Source organism: Vombatus ursinus, unplaced genomic scaffold, assembly GCF_900497805.2.
Source record: "Vombatus ursinus unplaced genomic scaffold, bare-nosed wombat genome assembly UNPS02014848.1, whole genome shotgun sequence".
Lineage (NCBI taxonomy): Eukaryota > Metazoa > Chordata > Mammalia > Diprotodontia > Vombatidae > Vombatus > Vombatus ursinus.
Window position 1 is genome coordinate 5,862,693 of NW_020954626.1, and position 23,975 is coordinate 5,886,667.

At 37.3% G+C, this 23,975-nt stretch overlaps 1 protein-coding gene and 1 pseudogene across 2 annotated transcripts in view; both read left to right on the forward strand.

Moving 5' to 3' along the window:
* UNC13C (unc-13 homolog C) overlaps positions 1–23,975 on the forward strand; it is a 669,423-nt gene that overhangs the window by 428,318 nt on the left and 217,130 nt on the right. For both annotated transcript variants that reach the window (XM_027840843.1, XM_027840842.1), the window contains one exon: positions 2,201–2,334. In XM_027840843.1, coding sequence (XP_027696644.1) covers positions 2,201–2,334 — 134 coding nt within the window. The remainder of the gene's footprint in view (positions 1–2,200; positions 2,335–23,975) is intronic.
* Positions 22,576–23,452, forward strand: LOC114026985 (annotated as a pseudogene).

Sequence of the window (23,975 nt, forward strand, 5' to 3'; positions counted from 1 at the left end):
ACACAGATACCTTTTCCCCACACAGTTAAAGCCTCTGTGAACTCTCTTTATATATAAAGAAAACACTTTGAACGCTCCAGAGCCCAGTCAGTTTCCCATAAGCTTAATTGAATTCCACTACCATCACTAACCTTACAGATGATGTTATTATATGTACAAGAAAGTTACTGATTACGAACCTGACTCATCAGAATCGCTGCTCTAGAATATGTAAACAACTCTAATGGGTGAATGAACCTTTCAGTTAATCCTGATTTTAAAAAAAAACATTCAGAATCCAAGTGCAACAGTGGCACCAAAAATAAATTCCTCATGCCATGGAGCATATAAGACTAATGGGTATATAATCAGTAACATCTCTCAGGCTTTTGAATTGGCATATATTTATATACTTTTGGCTCTCTTCTTTAAAGCCTCCTGCTTGCAGGATGATAAGTTGGTTGTGATATTAGTCATACTATCAATTGTAATTTCCTTTCATTTAACCACGATATTTGCAACCAGTAACTTTTTTTTTTTTTAGTGAAACTGCATACACAGGGTGGTGATTAACGAGAGTACTCTATTATTGTCTCCTGGAACCATCAGAACTAATTTTATTTATGCCTTGTTAAAATTCCCAGGGTTGTTTTGTTTCCTAAATTCTCAGGAAAGAGAAGATGTAATTGAAGGTAATAAAAAATGCAACTAATTAATTGTGACAAAATTTAATGGAGACCTGTTTAAAGTATTAGGGATTCAATTTCAGTGAAGACCACTCAAAAAATAAGTTAAGGTACATAGATACCAATCTCATGGATAGGCTTTGACTGATAAAGATCCCCTGCTATTCTTGAGGCCAATAGTTTAAATGCATGGCCATAGTTCTGGGACCACCTGAGGCCACAAGTCTGTCATTAATTCAACAAAGTCAGCCAGAATTCTCTAATAAAATGGTTTAAATTCTTGTACATTTTTCAGCAGAAAGTCTTCCTTGCCTGTTTGGCCTAATTTTGAAAGGTCAATAAATGCCCAAATAGTCCTGCAGGGAGAATACTTACTGAATGAAAAACCCATTGATCTGTTTTGGTGTGTTTGAGAGAAGTATATAGTATCAAATTGGAGTTATTTGTGAGTAGGGTACATGGTTTGAAGGGCTGCTCTAGGCTAAGTATGATCATTCAGAATCAGACCTGTAATGGGAGTTCTAGAATAAGGCCAGTGTGCCAGTTTGAGAGGTTTTGATAGAATGATTCAGTCATGTTTATGTAATTCTGATTATGAAGATCAGAGGAAAGGGTGCAGGGAGAAAGCATCTGGAATGATAGGTTCTTGGTCATTCAGCTAAAATATTGTGCTTATGCATGTGATTTTAGAAATTATATAGATTTCACCAAAGAGTTCATTACTTGAGCATCCACAGGCTCTTGGACCCAGTACTTTAATTTAAGGTCTTAGGAAATAAGAACTAGAGACTTAGTGAAATTCAGTGTTCCCCTTCTGTGGTTCCCCAAGTAAAGTTCTCATCAAAGACATTGATCAAAGACATTCTGAAAGAAATAATCTCTCCTATTAAAGGTCACCAAATCATAAATCACACCAGTCAGTGCAGAACTGTAACTATCAATTTTGGCATTTATCATAAGTAACAAGAAATGAACCCTCAAATCAACTATAATGTCTGATGTGAAAGTAATAAAAGAAATACTTAAGGCAAATTCAGTAGAGATAGGGATTAGTTACTATACTGATTTCTAGACTGCTTAAAAAAAGTAGGATTGCTCAATTTTTGTACTTTCTACAAGGGCCCCTTCCTTTTCCATTTCCATTAATCCACCCTACTAGATCACTTTCCGATCAGCAAGAATTTTTTTTTTTTTTTGGCAAGACAATCAGAGTTAAGTAACTTGCCCAGAGTCACACAGCTAGTAAGTGTCAAGTGCCTCAGGCTGGATTTAAACTCAGGTCCTCCTTATTCCAGGGCCACTGCTCTACCCACTACACCACCTAGCTGCCCCACAAGATTTTTTTTTCAATGGGCCCATGTCACTATCAGTCTACAAATGGTTACTCAACTAAGAAAGGACATTTTATTTAGCTTTATTTATTTAAGTAACCACAAATACTTTTTCCACAGTTTTCTCTCCCCATTGTACCCTGAGATGTAATTAAAAGCATTCAATTTGACTTTTTTTTGTATGTTTTGTGGTCCTCTAAACAGAGTAAGAAACAGGACATTCCTCGGGAAGATCAGGGTCCAACCATCAAGAATTTGGATTTCTGGCCCCAGCTCATCACTCTGATGGTCACAATTATTGATGAGGATAAAACTGCATACACACCTGTCCTGAATCAGTAAGTATTCTGCTTTGGAAATGAATGGACTTGGTTCCATTCAAGTGTATCAGCCAAATAAAATAACAATTTATCAACATTACCACAAGAGGATAAGTTACTATTCAAACAATTTTAAATTGTCTACAAATAAAATTTTAAAGAGCCTTTATATACTTCTTAATTAGCATTAAAATAAACTCAACTAATTTAGGATGTTTAACTCTCTGGATACAGTCAGTGCCTGGCATAGTTAATACATGTTCATTGAATTTGGGTTGAATTGGATATTGAGGCAAAGTTTTTCTGACCACTTTTTTTTTTTTTAGAACCAGGTGTTTTCTCATTCTTTCTTGCATCTCCTTGCCCTTTCTTATCTATGCAGAGCTAGAAAGAATACTAAAGATAAAATAAAGGGGGAACTTGACAATAATTAAGGATGCTTGTGTCTGAAAATCTCACCTTAATAGGATTGAAAGTATTAACTTTAAGCAACTATTTAGATTAAATTTCCCTTCACTAAAGAACCATACCTGCATGCACAAAATATCAGTTTGTCATGTAAGCATAGAGAAAAGTGTCCTGAATTATTATTGTAAGATTTTACTGTACTATGCACTCATTGAGAACAAAGCTCATGTATTTTCCATCTTTGCATCTGCCTTGGCACTGTACTTTGCACATGGTGGATGATGATTAAAATGGAAATGTGACATTTCTATAGCACCTTAAGTCAAAAACCACCCTGTGAAATAAACAGTACAAGTGTTATTATCCTCATTTTATGGATATGGAAACTGAGGTTTAGAGAAGCTAAGTCATTTGCCTGGAGGCACTCAGAGCAAGAATCTGAACACAGGTCTTCTGACTCTAAGACTTATGTTCTTTCTGCTGTAGCCTTCCCTTTAACACATATTTGTTTAATTAAATGACTTCTTAGCTCCGTTATCATTGTCCAAATTGACACAATTCATTTGTAGTTCTATGTGAATTTAAATGGCCTTCTCCATTTATACTATGATTTCATTTTCAGGTCCTTTTCCTAATTCTCTCCTTTATCATTTTCTAGAAGAGACTGTAGTGATTACCACCATCAAACAGGATACACTAAGTGCTCACAGGCACATGCTATTAGCTTATGTGCTGGATGAACAAGTAAAACAAATGTGGTTCCTGCCTCCTAGGGCCTTACAATCTGGCTTTGGACAGTATGTTCAATGATAGGGTACTGGTAAATTAGTAGACGTGAACATGATAGACTTAAGCAGGTGTATTTATGATGGGGTTACTGTTTTGATAATGACTGAATGCGCTTCTTAGAGAAAACATCTATTGAAAATAAATTTGATAAAACATTATTCAGTAAACTGTAAGTTCTTTGAGGGTAGACACTGTTACTTCTTGTCTTGATATTTTTGCTTAGAGAAGTATCGTGGTATAGAGGGTAAGGACTTGGCATAGAATTAAGAACTGCTTTTGAGACCTATCTCTGACATTTCTTGATTTTTTTTTCACTTTGGGCAAGGTACTTAGACTCTCAGTGTTCCCAGACAACTATCTGAGACTATAAATTACAGAGCAAGTATAGCTCTCCATTGGTAGAGACTTTCATCTATATCAATGAAACCATGAGCCAAGTCCAAAAGAGAAATGGAAAATAAAGATATAGAAGGAGAAGAGGAAGAAAAAGAAGGTCCCCAAAACATAGCACAGTTTTTTTGCTTATAAACACAAATGTTAAATTAAGGGTTATTTTTAATCAAGGTAATGATCGTTCATTCCTATTAGAATTTTGCTAACAGGGAATATACCTCCTAAAATAATTGGTTATGCCTTTACACTTACTGAATTTCAGAAACCAATATACAACTGTTGTTATTCAGTTGTTTTGGTTGTGTCTGACTCTTTGTGACTCCATTTGGGGTTTTCTTGGCAAAGATACTAGAGTGGTTCTGCCATTTTTTTTCTCCAGTTCATTTTACTGATGAGGAAACTGCTTCAAATGGGGTTAAGGGATTTGCATGAGGTCACACATTTAAATGCCTGAGGCCAGATTTGAACTGAGGAAGATGAGTCACCTAGCTCCCTATAGCATATAACCAGTAAAATGTCTTTTATAAAATGGTAGGATATTGACTTTTTTTCACAACTTTTATTCACCTTATTACCCAGAGATGACCAGTTTCTCAGTTAATAGTACATTCACATGATCCATATTGTGTGTTATGTGTGTTAAACTGAATCTTTAGATCAATGTCCCACTACAGAGTTGTGCTCAAGATTTTGCTTATTAGGGGAAATAACATGCAATGAGTGTGGTTACTGAAACTGGGATAGGAAAATTGTCATATTTACATTTCAGTTGTGTTAAAGTAATCTCTGCTACTAAATAAAGTGAAAAAAGGATTTTGAAAGAAATGTTAGGGCTTATGATACCTAATGTCTAATGAAATGAATGCTCAAAATAATTAAGCAGTTCTTCCTTTGATCTGACCCTGGGGCTTTATGTCTTTAGTGAAAGTCTGGGCTTTGGTTTATTCTGATATTGACTTAGTAGCCTAAAGCTGCCATATTGAAAAAAATGGTACCAAAGTTTTTGGATACTTCTTCCTTTTTTGTTTTAATATTCTCCCATCCTCCTAAATGGCATAAAGAAATCTGCCTGAAGACAATTGCTTCATGGCTCTATTAGCCTCTTTAGGACCAACCCCTATCTGGTTTGGTGTGGTTGTTTGTTTCATAAGATTTCATAGAAATTTGTGCCACGAGTTTTTATTTTGTTGTTAATCTCCATAGCTTCTTAGATGAGGAGATAGCTAGTGCCTGGACTAATGTAATTGCTAATAGTAGAAATAGAAAAAGCCCCGTACAGCCCATAAACTACCTCTGTAGGTTCTAGGGTTTGAGGCAGTAAGGACAAAGGAGCACAGGTTGTTAGCTAAAGCCCAGTTATATAATTACTGTTAATTCAATGGCAACATGTATGAATTATCTCTCCCAAGACAAACAGTTTAGAACCTTCCAAACCATTTGATATCTATATACTGTGAAATATTGCTATTAGTAATAACAACAGGTAACAAGTTAAATACAGCCCTGCCACTGCAAGAGAGGTGATAGTTAATTAAAGAAATATTTCCACCCTGCTTTATGAAGGGCCACATATTATTGCCTAGTGGGTAGTGGAGGATAGCCATGTGGCAAAGGAGAAATGGTACCTTAGGGTCCAAAGAAACTTTCTTTGACCCTTTAGTCAATAAACATTTATTGATAATTTAAGGAAGCTATCACTTTCCTCCCTGCCAAGTGGCTCAACAGATGCTGGGCCCTGGAAACAGGAAGAGCTGAGTTCAAATGTGGCCTCAGACACATTACTAGCTATATGACCTTGGTCAAGACACTTACTTTTTTTTGTCCTCAGTTTTCTCAACTATAAAATGTGGACAATAATAATAATAGCACCTACCTTGCAGGGTTGTAGTGAAGATCAAATGAGATAATATTTGTAAAGCACTTAGCATAATGCCTGGTACAATATAAATGCTTATTCTCTCCCCTGCTTCCATTTCCCTGGGTGCTCTATTGTAAAAGACTTCTATGATGTGACTGATTTCCCTCTTGCTAACTTCAATGGTATTTTTTTTCTACTTTCATCTTCCTTGACTTCCTTGTGGTATTTGGTACCATGGACCTATGTTTCCTTGAAAAAAATAAGTATTGCCAATGATTATGAAATTTTAGGCAAGAAATAAAACCATGGGAACACAGGCTGGGTTTTCTAACTTGTTCTCCTTTGAGGCAAAGGATTCAGAAGAGAAACTTTGATTTGGAAATGAAGTAAAGATGATGATATCTGAGAATGGGATTTGGACTTCTGGACCGTGGCTTAAAATCTAGGGATGGCAAATTTCCTGGCCAGAGATTGGTTCTGTTGATTTCCACCAAATCCTCTTTCCCAGACATACCCTTCCCTCCCTTTCACTCACATGCATGCCCTACCCCCTATTCAGGACCTCCTTATCTCTTATCTCTTTTTCCATCCTACTAGAGTAGTCTCCTAATTGTTCTTCAAGTTTTTCAGCTCTTCTGTCAGTCCTCAACATGGCTGTAACTTGATATCCCTAAAACACTTATCTAACTCTGACATTTCTTAGCTCAAGAAGCTTCTATGGTTCCCTATTGCTTCTAGGATAAAACAAAAATAAACGAACAAAAAACAACACCAACAACAACAACAACAAACAAACTTCTATTTGGCATTTAGAGCCCTTTGCAGTATGTATCCATCCATGTTTTCAGACATTTCATGTTATTTCACCTCACACACTGTATTCCAGCCAAACCAGCCTTCTTTGTGTTTCTCCATGCATGACATTCCATTTATTTGTCTCCATGCCTTTGCACAGGTTCTCCTCCATGGCTTAGCTTATTTGTGATGTTCTACACAAAGTCATTTCCCCAAGGATATCTCTCTTCTAAAATAACATGATATTTACTTAACTATGTACATGTTGTGACTCCCTCCCTTCATCCCTGAAAAAAAAAAAAGAAAAATCCTAGAGGGGAGGGATTTTTTATAATCCCCACTCTTTAGCATAGTAACTTAGATACAGTAGGTGCTTAATATGTACTTGTTGAATTAAATGGGAAATTCTTCTATATAACAACACTTCATGTCTTCCACTTAGTCCTCTCTTATCCAAGTTAAATAATTCTAGTTCCTTTATACGGTCCATGTATGACATGCATGATGAAGTAGAAAAAGGACTGGATTTAGAATTACAAGACCAGTTCTCCCAGTCACTAGTTACCTTGGGAAAGCCACTTTGTTTCTCATTTTCCTCACATGTAAAATGAGGGAGTGTGCTATAAGGTCCTTTTTAGGGAGAAATATATGGCTCTTTGACCTTTAATAACTTTCACCAACCATGAACTTCATATACCCATTTTTCCTTGGTCTCTCCAACATTCATCCTTTTCCTTTTTAATCATCTTTGCCAATCTGATGGTGTGAGGTGGAACCTCAGAATTGTTTTAATATACATTGTTTGTAATTGATTTGTGTCATGAAAAAATATGAGAGAGAGAGAGGGAGGGAGAGACGGGGCGGCAGAGAGACAGAGAGAGAGAGAGAGATTGAAATTTGGGAGTAAAGAATGTTGGGAGGGAGAGAAAAAAAGACTGGGAAAGAGAGAGAGAGAGATTGGGAAGAAGGGAGAGATGAGCAGAGCATCAGAAAGGTTGTAATAGGTGACTCTGTTCTGAGTCTGAGAGGCGTGGTCCATATTGACTAGGCACATCACTTAACCAAACAATTTTGTAAGACTGTAAGTTACAGAACAATTTCTGATCTTTATTGGTTGACAAATTGTCTCTATTGGGACATATCCAGTCTAATAAAATCAAAATTCTGACCAAACAAACAAAAAGCCTTTTGCCTCTCTCACTGATGCTTGGTAGAAGCAGCTGTTTACATTTTATACCCAACCAAAGCAACAGGTCAGTGGGTTCCAGGCGTGGGCCTTCTGTTGCTTAATGTCTGAACAAAATATTTTTTGAACATGTAATTTCCTTAGTGTATGCTTGCTTTCTCCACCAACATGGAACACTATCCCTCAATCCTTTTTAAGAATTGATTTAATGTTTAAAAATCATTACATTGCTAGACAACTTCCTGGTGATGTGGTGATGTCTCTAAAACCTCCTGAATTCAAACTTTTATGAATCCATTACTATAGCATTTGTGATTATTCATTCTGGTTTAGATGGAGTTATATTATTTATGAATAAGACATCCCCCAAACACATTCAGTCCAAAATGACATGCCTTTACTGAGCACCTACTGAGTCAAGAAGACTCATCTTCATGAATTTAAATCTCCCCTCAGACACTGCAAGTCACTTAACCCTGTTTGTCTCAGTTTCCTCATCTGTAAAATGAACTAGAGAAGGAAATGTCAAACTACTCCAAGAAAACCCCATATGAGGTCACGAAGAGTTAAACACAACTGTAAAACAACTGAACACCAATAAAATCTGAGATACTAGGCACTGGGGATATAAAAACCAAAATGTAAGCATTCTCTGCCCTCAAAGAACATATATTCTACTGAGATTCCATTAATGACTTAAATTTAAAACTAAGTATAACACTAAATATAATACCGAAATGACTTAAAATTGCAGGGATTTTTTTTTTTTTTTTTTGCTTTTTAGTGAGGCAATCAGGGTTAAGTGGTTTGCCCAGGGTCACACAGCTAGTAAGTATCAAGTGTCTAAGGTCGGATTTGAACTTGGGTCCTCCTGACTCCAAGGCTGGAGCTCCCTAGCTGCCCCTAGGGATTTGTTTTTAACCTAGTTAAGGAAAATAAGCTGTTTCTAAAACCTTGACACATAACAGTAGCATTACAGAGTTAACTACCACCTCAGTAAGCAAAGCAGCATGGAAGCCAGAAGTTAAAAGGACAATAGGGTGAACCTTTAACCAGAAACCCAAAAGACCTGAACTCAAAAGCAGACCCTCTGAGACCACTAAGCAGAGGAAGAAAACTTCAGACATTACCTTGAAATATGGTGAGGTTTTTTGGTATTGTGAAAAAACCATGATTTCGTCAGAAACTGAGGCATTTGAAATATTTTACATATGTTAATTGCAGTATGTTAATTTCTATATTTGTTAATCAAACCAAACCTTAAATTAGATCATTCTGCTCCTGGCAAATATGAAAGTACAGAAAAACTTTGTTATTTGGGCAGTTTAGGGGAGTGCAGACTAAATAAACTAAGAATTCTATTTTACCAAGATGTGAGAATCATTATAATTAACTGAAAAAAAAAAAAAAAGACTGGAAAGAAGGACCTAGGGAAATGTCTTGTGCTTAAGAAATGTTATAAAAGACATACTCAAAGACATGTCTCTTTTTCTATCTATATATTCCCTCTACCTCCTTTGCCAGTGCTGCAAAAAATGGACATCACTATGAATACTTTGGTATCCCTGAAATACCAGGATATTAAGAGGAAAACCTCTTTCCTTTGGGAGGATCATCTATGAAGATTTTTATGGAAAGACATAGGTATTCAAGAACCTTGAGATGAAGGTTTCAGTTTGCAGTGATGGAGGAGATGCCAACACTGTTAACATCAGGGATCCATTCAAGTGTCATGACTCAAGTATTTGTCCATTTTCTGAAAACTTCTGAAATTTTCAGATTTCTGCTTTCCGATTTTTTCAACTATCATCTTAACTCAAGAAAAAAATGGACTAATTCTAAATTAAAGTAGATATGGTGGAAAGAACACTGGGCAGGGTCAGGAAAAAATAATTTAAGCATGATAGTTTGACTCTCCATTTATTTTCTACATGGAAAAATGATGAAATCAAACTGGACAATCTCAGCCCTCTTCCAGTTCCAAATTTTAGATTTCTATACTGGTTCTGCCAGTTACAAGATACAGAAAAGCAAATTGATTTATAATTACAGATTGCTTTAGCAAGTGCTTTTAAATGATCCATTGTTCTGCACAACCATTTTCAGGTTCTTTCATTTAGAATTAAATTTTAATTTTAAAAATTAATTTAGTACTTTTGATACTCTTGTGGAAGTTGAGAGGGAGGGGGAAAGGGAAGCTTTTGTAAATTCTCTTCTACCAGACTACATCTATACAGTCACACAATTGTTGATTGAAAAGTATTGAGAATACCTCCTACTGTTATTATGTTTGATTCTGAAAATGTATTTGATCTGTTAGAATAAATGCCATCATAACAGCTCACTATACATGTCAAAATTATACACAATTATTTGAAGGATTTAATGAAGATAATGTTGCGCAGTGATCCTCTCACTAGAATGTAATCTCCTTGAGGACAGGGAGTTTCTCACTTTGTAAATTGATGCCTCTAATGCGAAGCACAACATTTATCATAAAGTAAGCTCTTAATAAATGTTTTTGATTGGCTATTAACCTCAAATGAAATATAAAACAAGGAAATTGCTGCTCATTGAAGATGTTCACCAGTATCCATGGACAGTCCACAGAACCACAGTTCTCACTCTGTCATTCTCAATGTCAGTGGCCAGTAGTGATCATAGAGATCATTATAAGTCCATTTTATAAATGAAACACCGAGTGGTCGAGTGACACTCTTAGGGTCACGCAGTTAGTCATTGTTAGGCAACATTTTAATCCAGACGACTAGACTGTGATACCTCATTGACATATAATTTTTCAGACTTCTGAAGTATGATATTTTTGGAAACTTATTTGGCTCAAAGCCATTTCACCCTCATTTATAAGGGCTTGACATTACGTTGTAAGCTATTTGAAGATTGTCTTTTCTTCTTTTTGTATTCTTAGTGCTTAGCATAGTGTTTGGTACACAGTAGATACTTAATAAATGTGATTGATTAATTATCCATCATAAAGTACTTTGTAAGCATTGTCCTATTTAATCTTCACAACAATACTTTAATGTCAATAGTATATGTATGACTATGCCCTTTTTTTCTATGAAGAAACTGAGGTTCATCTAGATAGGGATTCAGCAGAGATCACGAGGTTAGTGACCCATTTAGGAGCAGTTAGGTGATGCAGTGGATGGAGCATTGGACTTGCAGTCAGGAAGACCAAAATTCAAATTCTGCCTCAGGTATGTACTACCTGTGTGACCTTGGGCAAGTCACTTAACTTCTGTCTGCCTCAGTTTCCTCATCTGTAAAATAAGGATAATACTAACCCCTGCCCCCACCAGGATTGTTATGAGGAACAAATGTGATAATGTTTGTAAAGTACTTTTGAAAATCTTAAAGTATCACATAAATACTAGCTATTGCTATAATATTAACTGTAATAATAAAAAAAACACAATCAATAATATGTATTCTATATCATCATAATAATAAAATAACAAAATTGTTGTGAGGACCAAATGAGATAATATTTATAAAGTACTTTGCAAATTTATTGTTTATCACTGTTACTGTTATTATTATTATTATTGATATTATTATTACCCACTTCCCAGGGTTGTTATGAGGATCAAATGGAATATTCATGAAGTGCTTTGCAAACCTTAAATCGATATTTAAATAGTAACTACTAGTAGTAGTAGCAGTGATAGTGATGGTCATAAGTGATAGAAGTGAGGCATGCTTGCATTGTCTGACTCCAAGTATGTTGTTTTTTCTACCACCTAATGCTGCTTCCAAATGCACCATTAAATTCTATGAAGTATTTGTGAATGACATATTGTCAACCAGTACCATTTTGTATACCTGAGAGAATTATTGAGGCAAGTCCTTTTATTCTTATTCAGAGGTATTCTTGTGGCAAACAGTTTCACAGCATGACTGTGATTATCATTCTTAGACCAGAAATTGTTATATTTTATAATTCCTCATCTTTTTCCCTGCCTCTGAGTTGTTGCTTTTCAAAATGTATTTTTATTTCTTTCATTATGTATTTCCCAATTACTTAAAAATTTTTAACATTCATTTTTTAAAATTTTGAGTCCTAGATTCTCTCCCCTCCCTACCCCTTGAGAAGGCAAGCAATATGATATTGATTATGCATGTGAAGTCATGTAAAACATATTTCCACATTAGCCATGTTGCAAAAGAAAACACACACACACACACACACAAAACAAGAAAAATAAAAAAAAGAAAAAAGTATGCTTCAATCTGCACTTAGAGTTCATTAGTGCTCTCTGAAAATAGACAGTATTTTCCATCATGGTATCCTTTGGAATTGTCTTGAATTGTTGTCTTGATAAGAGTAGCTAAGTCTTTCACAGCTGATCATTGTTAGAATATTGCCGTTGCTATGTATAATGTTCTCCTAATGCTACTCACTTGACTTTGCATCAGTTTTTCAAAAAAAAAATGCATGACATTTTTTATACCCAATAGTTTTCCATCACAATCATATACCACAACTTGTTCAGCCATTCCCCAATTGATGGACATCCCCTTAATTTCCAATTCTTTGTCACCACAAAAAGAACTGCTATAAATATTTTTGTGTAAATAGGCCCTTTCCCCTTTTCTTTGATCACTCTGGGATACAAGCCTAGTAGTGTTATTGCTAGCTTAAAGTTTTATAGCCCTTTGGGCATAGTTCCATATTGTCCTTCAGAATGATTGGAGCAGTTCACAACTCTACCAACAGGGTATTAGTGTCCCAATTTTTCCAATCTCCTCCAGCATTTGTCATTTTCTTTTCCTGTCATGTCAGCCAATATGATGGGTATGAGGTGATATCACAGAGTTGTTTTAATTTGTATTTCTCTAACCAATAATGATTAGAGCATTTTTTCAATGTGACTATTAATAGTTTTGATTCCTTCTTCTGAAAACTGCCTGTTTATCTCCTTTGACTGTTTATCAATTGGGGAATGGCTTTTATTTTTATAAGTTTGGCTCAGTTCCCTATATATTTGAAAAATGAGCCCTTTATCAGAGAAACTTATGTAAAAAAATTTCCCCCAGTTTCCTGCTTTCCTTTTAATTTTGGCTGCACTAGTTTTGCTTGTGTAAAATCTTTTTTTTTTTTTTTTGCCAAAAACAAGGTTTATTAAAGATCCACCATATTAGCCAGAGTCTTAAGGAATCTGAGCAGCTGTGAGCTATTGGCTAGATTATAAAAATCTGAACCATGGCTAGATTATAAGAATCAGAGCAGTGGCTAGATTTTAGGAATCTGAGATATGACTACACTTTAAGAATCTAAGCCTTTGGCTAGATTATAAGAATCTAAGCAGTGGTTAGATTCTAAGCACCTTAAAGGAGACCAGATGGACTTTATATACAGAAAGACTATGGGAGGAATCTAGGAATGGCCAAGTAGTCTATGAGATAATAGAATTCCAGGGACCTGGAGGTGGCCAAAGGAGAATGGAGCCCAGATAGGATTGAGAGTGGGAAGTGGCCTGGGGCCATAGGGAGGTCCACAATGAAAGACCAGTTGATGGGATTATAGCCTCAGGGGAATGCCAGGGATTTGGCCATGTAGGAAAGTTCAGGGTTTTTCCTTTCTGGGGTCTAGATCCCATCCTCATCATTTGCCCCTCAAACAAATAGGACCCAAATTCTTTTGGGGCAAGGGACAAAGGTCTCGGCTTCTGAAACTACTTCCTGCTGGCAAGGGGCATAGAGCTGTCCCTGCCTCGAAGGGTTCCAAAAAAGAGGCTGACTGAAACCAAGCACAGGCTGCATCCAGGGAAAGATTGGGGGGGGCATTGACTGGCACCCCCTGTTTGCTACCAACTGTAGGTGAATGGCCTGTAGTCTGGAAGACACAAATCAGACAGAAAAGACAGCAGAGCCCAGATGTGACAGGGTAAAACATCCTTAACTCTGTTTGGATTCAGATAATTCAGTTTTCCAACCATGCAGTATCAAATCTACCTCATAGCCAGACTCAGGAATAGCCATGTGGTTAATATTCCTTTTCTTTTTTTTTTTTTTTTAGGCAATTGGGGTTAAGTGACTTGCCCAGGGTCACACAGCTAGTAAGTGTCAAGTGTTTGGTCAGAGACTGGATTTGAACTCAGATCCTCCTGACTCCAGGGCCAGTGCTCTGTCCACTGCACCACCTAGCTGCCCCCAACATTTCTTTTCAAAGGAACATAATGGGGAAACTGAGCCAGGAGGATCCCATCTTAGACTGAGGCTAAAATTGTCCTCTCAGCTTTTCCCAATGCTGATTTCCAACCAGTATCACATTCTCTGAGTAGCTTATGACATTTTCTCTCAGATGACGGATTATTGATTATTGATGGATTATGACCCATCAGACAACTAAAAATAAAATCCTAGGGGCTTTTACCTCAAACAGCAAGTTTCATTAATCAAAGCTTAGGAAAAACTTTTCCAGGATTTACATCTCAAACTTAAATTTGTCCTGATGTAAAAGGCCAATCATTAGAGATTCCTATACACTTGCAAATTCTCAGCAAGTCATACATAACCCAAACAAGCTTTTTACCTAGTTTACACATTAAAACAATAACCAGCAATAGCCAACTTATTCTAGCAGTAACCAAAGAAAAGTTGCTTGACATGACTGATACAAAAAGTTCACCAGTTTGAAACTTGAAACAAACCCATTACCAATCAGGTGACTTCAGTTTTGTTAAATGCACTTCCAAATTACTTTACACAGAGAATCAACATCTCATCATTAACAGTAAAAATACAAATTTAAAAGAGCGTGCTTACCCAGCTTCAGAGGCTAGCTTCTTTATCTTGAGCAGGATGTGCAGAACCTGGGTGATGCTTCCAGGCAAAGGTTGCCCTAGGGCCCAAGGCCATTGCCAGGGAGGCCCACACTGTAGCTGCCGCCCTTCCCCCTCCTTCCTTTTCCAGGTGGGGGAGGATAAAATCAAAGGTGAAGGGTAAAGGGTAAAGGTAAACTCTCTTCTCCTATGAGAGGGGTTAACAGATACCCTCTTGACTCAAGCAAAGGGAGGGAGAAAAGAGTGACCAGGATTGTAAGGAGCTCCAAACTCCTTAATGATCAATCACAAAACCTCCAGAATCTGCCAAGATATTTTTAGCTGTTCTAACCTTCCCCTGTAACCTCCATGAAGGAGGATTCAGGGGTGTTGAAGGAAGGGAGGTAAGCCTCAGGAAACCAAAAAGCAACTGCAGTTTTCTCCAATTCTCTAGCGCCAAGAGAACTGACAGAATTGGGCATACACTTCCAGATAGGGCATCCATCCTTGTCCTCTATGCGGCAGAAGCTGCATCCAGGTCCATGGCCTCGAACCGACCAAGTGGACCGAGAACCTGAGAGGTCAGGCCAAGTGTGAGACAGCCTTGTAACTGTCTGCCTGAAAAGCACCTCTAAGCCTTGGTGCTTGGAGAGCGACCCCAACTGCAGAGCAAGAAAGGAGGGGAGGGGGGAGATTTACATACCTTCCAGTCTTGGCTGGAGAAGAACTTGGGATTAGGTAGTTTCCCCATGCAGGCCACCAAAATGATGGGGTTTAGGGGTGCTGGGACCCCAATATCACAACGCACGGGTCCTGCCCAAAAGAATTTGACCCAAGCCTTCTTTCAGCTAAAGAGAAGGTTTATTAGAACATCCATCATATTGGGCAGAATCTTAAGAAGTGAGCTGTTAGTTAGATTTTAAAAATCTGAGCCATGGCTAGATTATAAGAATCTAAGTTGTAAAATCTTTTCAAATTTCATATCATCAATTTTTTCTCATTTTACTTCCCATGATACTCTCTATCTCTTGTTTGTTCGTGAACTCTTCCTTTGTCTGTAGATCTGACAGATGAATTCTTCTAGCTTTTCTAATTTACTTATGATATCACTCTTTATGTTGGAATCATTGTTCCATTTTCACCTTATCTTGGTATACGGTGTGAGGTGTACATCTAGTTTCTGCCAAACTGCTTCCCAGTTTTTCCAGCAATTTTTGTCAAATGGTGAGTTCTCAGCCCCAAAGCTTGGATCTTTGGGTTTACCAAACACTAGATTACTCTGGTCATTTACTATGTATTGTATAGCCAATCTATTCCACTGATTCACCACTCTTTTCTTACACAGTACTAGATTGTTTTAATGATTATCACTTTGTAATTTAGTTTGAAACCTGGAACTGCTAGGCTACCTTCCTTCACATTTTTTTCCCCGGATTTCTTTGATATTCTTGACCTTTTGTTCTTCCAGATAAATTTTGTTATTATTTTTTCTAGCTCTATGAAATAATTATTTGGTGATTTGATTGGCATGGCACTGAATAAGTAAATTAACTCAGATAGAATTGCTATCTTTATTATATTGGTTCAGCCTACCCATGAGCAATTAATATTTCTCTAATTGTTTAGATCTGTCTTTATTTGTGTGAAGAGTATTTTGTAATCGTGTTCATATAATCCCTGAGTTTGTCTTGGCAGGTAGGCTTCCAAGTATTTTATATTATCTAAAGTTATTTTAAATGGAATTTTTCTTTCTATCTCTTCCTGCTGGGTTTTATTGGTAGTGTCTAGAAATGCAGATGATTTCTGGGGGTTTATTGTATATCCTGCAACTTGTTGTTATTTTTAATATGTGTGTGAAAGCTCCTCATGAAAGATAGTGCTGGGCCTCTTTTCTAGAAGACCTGCATTCAAGGCCTTCCTCTGAAATTCATTAATTAAGCCTTAGTCTCCCTTATCTATAAAAATGGGAAAATGTGGATGTTGATAAATGTTATATCTACTACACAGATTTGAGACTCAAATGAGATGACACATACTTTAAAGTGTCATGTGAATGTCAGTTATTATCATCATTGGTGTATCTTATCTATTTATTAAAACTAACATGACAACTACTTAGCCACACAGTACCCAGGTGACAGGAATATGAATATATATTATAAATATGAATATATAATATATATTTATGCACATAAATACATGTATATGTTGTATATGTGTATATATATACATATACACACAGATATAGATATACATATATACACAGAGTATATATGTATATATGTATACGTATATATGTATGCATATATATGTATATATACACATACCCACAGATATAGATATGTATATATTGAGGTAGACTTGATGACTTCTAAGGTCTATAGAGGCCTCTAGGAGTGCTAGGCCAGAGTCAGGAAGACTTGAGTTCAAATCCAGCCTCAGACACTTACTGTATGACCCTGGGCAAGTCACTTAACCTCCATTTGCTTCAGTTTTCTCAGCTATAAGATGGGGGTAACAGCACCTACATCACAGAGTAATTGTGAGGATCAGATGATATTTCTAAAAAAAAAAAGGGGGGGGGGTTTAGCATGGTACCTGGCATATAGAAGGTGCTATATAAATGCTTATACCTTTCTCCTTCCCTTCCCCTATTAAAATTCTAAATCTATGTTTTTATATAACAGATGTGTGTGTGTGTGTGTGTGTGTGTGTGTGTGTGTGTGGTTCAATCAATATGGCTATGTTTATAAGAAACAAAGTAGTTTTCCATTTCTGTACACACACACACACACACACACACACACACACACACATTTCCCAGGAAGGTTTAAAACAACTCTTTGAATTTATATAGACCTTGCATATGTTGAAAATATTAAGATAAAGTGCTGAAAGGATGCATTGTACCAGCATTCAAATTTCAGCTATGCTGTCTACTACATTTGTGACTAAGACAAGTCACTTAACCTGTTTGGGGGCCATCTATAAATTGAGGGGACAAAGAGGGACTAGATGACCTCTATGGTCCTTTCCAACTACAGTTATTTTATATCTTATATTTTAATGCTAATCTAGATCAGTCTAGTTGTTTTTATCACAATTATTCCTTTTTTAACATTGAGAATCTTGGTTCTATCACACTGTATCCAAAATGTACATCTTATAGACATAGCATATCAGTCTGTAGAGATGTGAAAAATGTGACTATTAAGATTAAATAGCTCCTCAACAACAACTTTTCATTTTATCAAATACTGGAATGAGGCCTTGCCCTCCAGGACTTTGACTCATATCTGAATGACCTACGTGAGTTTTGGAAACAATTTCCTGAAATCATTCAACCTTTCAATTTATATCATCTGTTTCCACATTTACCTACACCTTGATTCCCATGAACCCACCAAGTCACCCCGACTTCCTTAGACTGTGTTTGTGTTAATGAACTAGAACATCTACTGTGAGGAAGATACACAAAATTCCCTTGAAGACTGTTGAAAACTAAATGGTATAAAAGGGAAAATTAGAACACATATTAATGTGTTTTAGGACCTCTGCCCAGCTTCCTGTTTCTTGTGACATTTAGAGTGCTAAGTTTTGAGTCAGGAGACCAGGGTTCAAATATGCCTCTGACATTTACTATTTTTGTAATATTGGGCATGTCATTTACATGTGACATAGAAAATAATCTGGGCTTACTTTTCAGGCATAGACTTGGCATTGAAGCAAGTTTCTTTACTAATGTCACAGATCCTTTTGATTATTATGATATGCACGATGAATATTCTATTACTCCAGATCCATCTTCATCTTACTACCTCCATTTTGCTAATGTGAAAGTTGACTATAGGCCAATGTCAGCTAGAAAATTTGAACACAGAGGCAGAAAAAAGAAGAAAATGATTTAGGCGTTGATTCTAACTTATTTCATTATACACAATTAAGATCTAAAATTGAGAAGCAAATTTTTAAAGAAAAGTATTCAACGTGTGCTGTTTAAATAGTTGAGTTCACAGATAGACAGATGCCACAGTGGCTAAAGGACTGGACCTGAAGAGAGGAAGCTATGACCTCAAATATAGCCTCAGGCACATATGGTATGAACCTGAGCAAGTCACTTCACCTTTTTCTGCCTCGGTTTTCTCAACTGTAAAATGGGTGTAATAATAGCACCTACTTCCCAATCCAATCCAATAGACATTTATTAAGCACCTACTCCAAGCCCTGTGCTAAGTACTGGGGATACAGTTAATAAAGAGACAGTCCATCTCCTCTAGGAGCTTACAATCTAAAGAGCAAGACAATACACAACAAGAGATAGGAAAGCATGGATGGGGGAGTGGGGCAAGGGAGTACCTGTCATGGGGGCATCTTGTTCTGTGGAGTTGAAACCAGGCAGAGCAGCAGATGCAAAGTGCAGTAAAGCTGAGAGCTGTGGAGGCTGAGAACTGGTGTCCATCAAGGCTTGAGTTAGCATCAGGATGGTGAAATTAGAAATGAGTTGTTTATCCTGGGAGTGGCATCTGAGCTGAAACCAGGCAAAGCTGCAGGTGTGAAGTGGAGTACCTCCCATTTTTGTTGTGAGGATAAAATGAGATAAAGTGCAGGTACATGGTAGCTATTATTATTATTCATACTGTTAAAAACAAACTTGTTCACTCTTACATCAAACCTTTCTTATTTTTTCATTTTATCATTGCTTCAAAACCTACTCATAGTGCTTCTGTAATTTGCTAGAAAGAAGTTTTGCTGCTAACAAGTACTTTTTGCCTATTTTCTTTCATTTGAGAAAATTGTAGCTAATTACAGTAATATATGTCAAGCTTTAAGAGCAGAATGAATTAACAGACGCTGAAATTCTTATAGTGTGAAAGGGCTACAAATCTCTCTTGAATTCTAGCAATGAAAATGCAGCTCTAATTGTGTTAGTGACACACAATAATGTACAACCACTGCTTGTGGAATTATAATAATGAACATTATTTTCTTCAAAGGCAAACTTTGCATATCAAAATAATACTTTACATCTAATGAAATTTAATGTTCTCTGTTGTGACTCATGAATCAGTATTACCACATTCAGCAGAGTAAGATTGTTTTCTTTATTTCACCAAGAGATCTGGATGATAATAAATTGAATTCTCAGGTTATTTGTTACTCATGGGATTTAATGTAGAACACATTCATGTGTTTTCTTAATTGCTGTACATTAATAAGTACAGATATACTCATAATGCTAGAATAAATTGGTTATTTCATTAAGCATTCTTTGTAAGTGATGGATGGGAGAGGAACCATCACTTGGTGATGGAGAATTACTTCTTTATATGATTGAATGAGGTTGTACACAATTATGGCTCACTAATTCATACTAATTTGAGAGATGGCCTGTCTAAGTTAGTGGCTAGGGACAGGGACTGGACCTCTAATTGCCTTGCCATGGGAGCTTCTGCTTTACCAAAGCAGGTTTGGCACCTTCTGTGAAACTTACAATCTCTGGGGGTCAGCTAGGTGGCGCAGTGGATAGAGCACCAGCCCTGGAGTCAGGAGGTCCTGAGTTCAAATCCAGCCTCAGACACGTGATACATACCAGTTGTGTGACCCTGGGCAAGTCACTTCACCCAGATTGCCTCACCAGGAAAAAAGAAAAGAAAAGAAAAGAAAAGAAAAGAAAAGAAACTTACAGTCTCTGAGCATTGTCTAAAGTACTAAGAGGTCAAGTGATTTGCTTAAGGTCACACACGTGTCATATGTCAAAGGAAGGACTAAATGAGTAAAAAGTATGAATTATCAAATATATTTAAAGAAATACTGTATTTTAATTATTGAATATTTTGTTTTGATTTGACTTCCAAAGATATACTGTAACACTTACTTGGGAAAAAAAATTATCAAGTAAATTTTTCTTGATTATCTGCTCTAGTGAGTATTTAAACATAAAATTCAATCCAATTTATTCATTCATCCATTCTTTACCTAATGTACATAGAGTGTTATTCTAGCCAGTACGGAGATCATAGCTCTACAGCAGGAAGGGGAGCCTTCAAACTATCAGAGACTATCTATTCTAATCTCATTTTACAGATGAGGAAACTGAGGCTCAGGGAGATCAAATACCTTGACCAAGATGGCACTGCTTTAGTGGTGTGATCATCAGATCAACATCAGAGATGGAATATGAACCCAGTCCTCCAGATTACAGTCCAGATTCAGGGTCCTTTCCATTATACTGTATGGTATATGTGTCTCAGCACCCATAGAGGTCAATAGGACATGATAAGGTGTCTTCAAGAAGCTTACTCGTAACCTAGTAGAGAGGAAAACCATGTATAACCAGGGCTCTCCTGTAAATCTTGAAATCATACTACTCATAAGCCCATCTCTAAAACTCTTATACAATTAGAAGACACATATAGGGGATAGCTAAGGACACAGGGTATCCACTGAGATGGAGTGGAGAGTTTGGACCTCAGAGTGAAACTTTAAAATCTTTAAAATTTAAGAACAAAAGAAAAAATATACATATATGTATGTGTGTATGGAGGCATACACATACATGTGTGCATATACACAAACATACTTGTATACACGCATGCATGCACATATACACATGTGTGTTTATATACGCATGTATATATATGTATGTGTGTGTACATATATGTATAGGGGTGTGTGTGTGTGTGTGTGTGTGTGTGTGTGTGTGTGTGTGTATGGCAGCTAGGTGGTGCAGGATAGGCCACCAGGCTTGGAGTCAGGAAAATCTGAGTTCAAATCTGGCCTCAAATACTTGCTAGTTTTGTGACCCTATATGCCTCAATTTCTTCATCTGTAAAATGAGCTGGAGAAGGAGCTGGCACACCACTCCAGCGTCTTTGCCAACAAAACCCCAAATAACGTCACAAAGGGTCAGACATGACTGAAATGACCAAACAACACCAATATATTTATTTTCTTTAATTTGTATGAGTATGCACATACAAATGAAATAGAATACAAATAAATGCGACGTTGTTTAATACAAGGTAGTTAGAGACAGAGGGCAGTAGCAGTTGAGGGAATCATGAAGAGTTTGACATAGAAGTGCTTAAGTGTATCCTTAGTTATCCCCTATATGTGTCTTCCTATTGTATAAGAGTTTTAGAGATGGGCTTATGAGTAGTATGATTTCAAGATTTACAGGAGAGCCCTGGTTATTAAGCCCTGGTGCTTAAGAGGTGGCCAGGAACAAGATTATGGAAAAACCTACCTTCCTCTTTAGGAGATTGGATTCTGCTTTGCATTTTATGAAGGATCATGGGAGAAGTGGAATGACAGCCAGTCAGTAAGGCAATAAACATTTATTAAGCACCTTCTATACCTCAGGCGTTTCACTAAGTGTGGGATCAGGTGTATACATTAGGAGGATTGCTCTGACAGTCATGATGATGGGTTGGAAAGAGGGAGAGTTGGTGGAAAGCTGTTGCAGTTGCCCAGGCAACAAATAGTATAGGACTGAATTAAGGAAGTGACAGTGCAAACATTTTAGATGGGACAGATTCAAGAAGTATTGTAGAGGTGGCTTGAAAATGTAAGAAAAAGAGGTGAATAGAATGTGGGTAAGGCCTGGAAGATATGAGACAATAGGACAGGCAAGGGCACATGGGAGATTACCCTCGCCTACCAGCATAGCCACTTCTTCCTCTAAAACTGTAGGTAATGATGAAGGGATGGGTTAAAACACAAAGGCTACAAGGGAAGAAATTTGAGGGAACCTAAATCAATTGGCATCCATCTTTTTATTTTTTTAGGTGTTTTTTTTTGTTTTGTCTGTTTTTGGAGGGGATTGGGTTTTTTGGTTTGTTTGGTTTGGTTTTTTTGGTGAGATAATTGGGGTTAAGTGACTTGCCCAGAGTCACACAGCTAATGAGTGTTATGGTGTCTGGGGCATAATTTAAATTCAGGTCCTCCTGACTCCAGGGCTGGTGCTCTATACACTGTGCCACCTAGCTGCCCCTATCAGTCTTTTTACAAACAAGTGCACTGTGGGTAGTTAAGTCAGTAAAATGGTGACTGTGAATCTGTGGCTCAGAGACTTGATATGGGGGAAGCTGGGCAGGTATCCTCCTTGGCCAGGAATTGTAAATCCACCTAAAAACTTGAAGAAACCTAGTGGAAAGAAGAGCTTCTTTGTGAAGTTGTTTTGGAACAGATGATGCTCTATCAAGATTGAACAGCCACAGCCATATCACCCCCATAAAGAGGAAATTATCAAGGTTAACAAGGGGAGAATATTTCAGCAGGCTGTGGATGCTATAGAGGAGTTTCTCAAAAAAGTCAAAAGCAGAGACCAGTCATCCCATAATTCTGCTGATAAGAAGAATCAGTGTAATTCTGGTGAAGAAAGAAGTAAGCAGAACTCAGGAGATGAGAAACACAAAGCTACCTATCTGAAGGGAAAGAGAGGAAGAATATGGGAGAAGGAAAGAAGAGAGCATCTTCAGCCTCTGCAGAAAGAAGCTCCAGTTCACCTCTAAAATGGGCCCAGGAACAGAGTCCCAGAAAGCAAGGTCACCCCACAAAGAATGAGAAGGGCCTCACAATCCCAGAATCCAGTGCAGTGAAAGGAATGGTGGCAGGAACAATGACTGGGTTTACATGGCAACCAGACGTAAGCGAGCCCTGTAAAATATGGGGACCCACATTTTCTTCACTTTCTGCTCAGCCAGAGAAGCCAGCTGTCTGTTATCAGGCAATAATGAAGAAGTTAAAAGTATGCGAAGGAGAAACTGGATCCACATCTATCCAAACAGCAGATAGGACAGCAGTGAATGGCAGCAACACTCCCACAGACAAAAAGATACAAGATTTGGAGGCTTTGGCCTCATGGGAAGTGGCATTGTCTCCAACTTACTAAAAATGGGTCAATCAGTAGCTCTCTAATGATAGGATGCTGGTGATCTTAGCAGGGGCTTATATGAAGACATCAGCAGCTGTTTCCAGGCAATGGAGAAGACTTCCTTCTTTCCAGGTGAGGTTGGGGATGCAGCCAACATGATGTTGATTATGAATATGGTCCAGGGGAGCTTCATGGATACCATTGCTGAAGGACTAATGGTGGCCCAAGTAATAGGACCTTCTCAACAGACATTGCTTGACATCCTCAATTGGGGATAACTGGCTAACATCTTCCTGGATCACAAGTGCCAAAATATCCTACAAGGTAACTTTAAACCTGATTTCTATCTGAAATATATCCAGAAGGAACTCAGATTAGTCATTGCACTAGATGATTCTGTCAACCACCCAACTCCAATGGTAGCTGTAGCAAATGAGGTATATTAAACCAGCCAAAGCAGTGGACCAGTCCTACAATAACACGGCTACTATGTACCAAGCCTACACACACTAAGCCCTGAGGCACTATCTTCCTGCTAATCCGCATTCCTCACACGGAGTCAGGGTC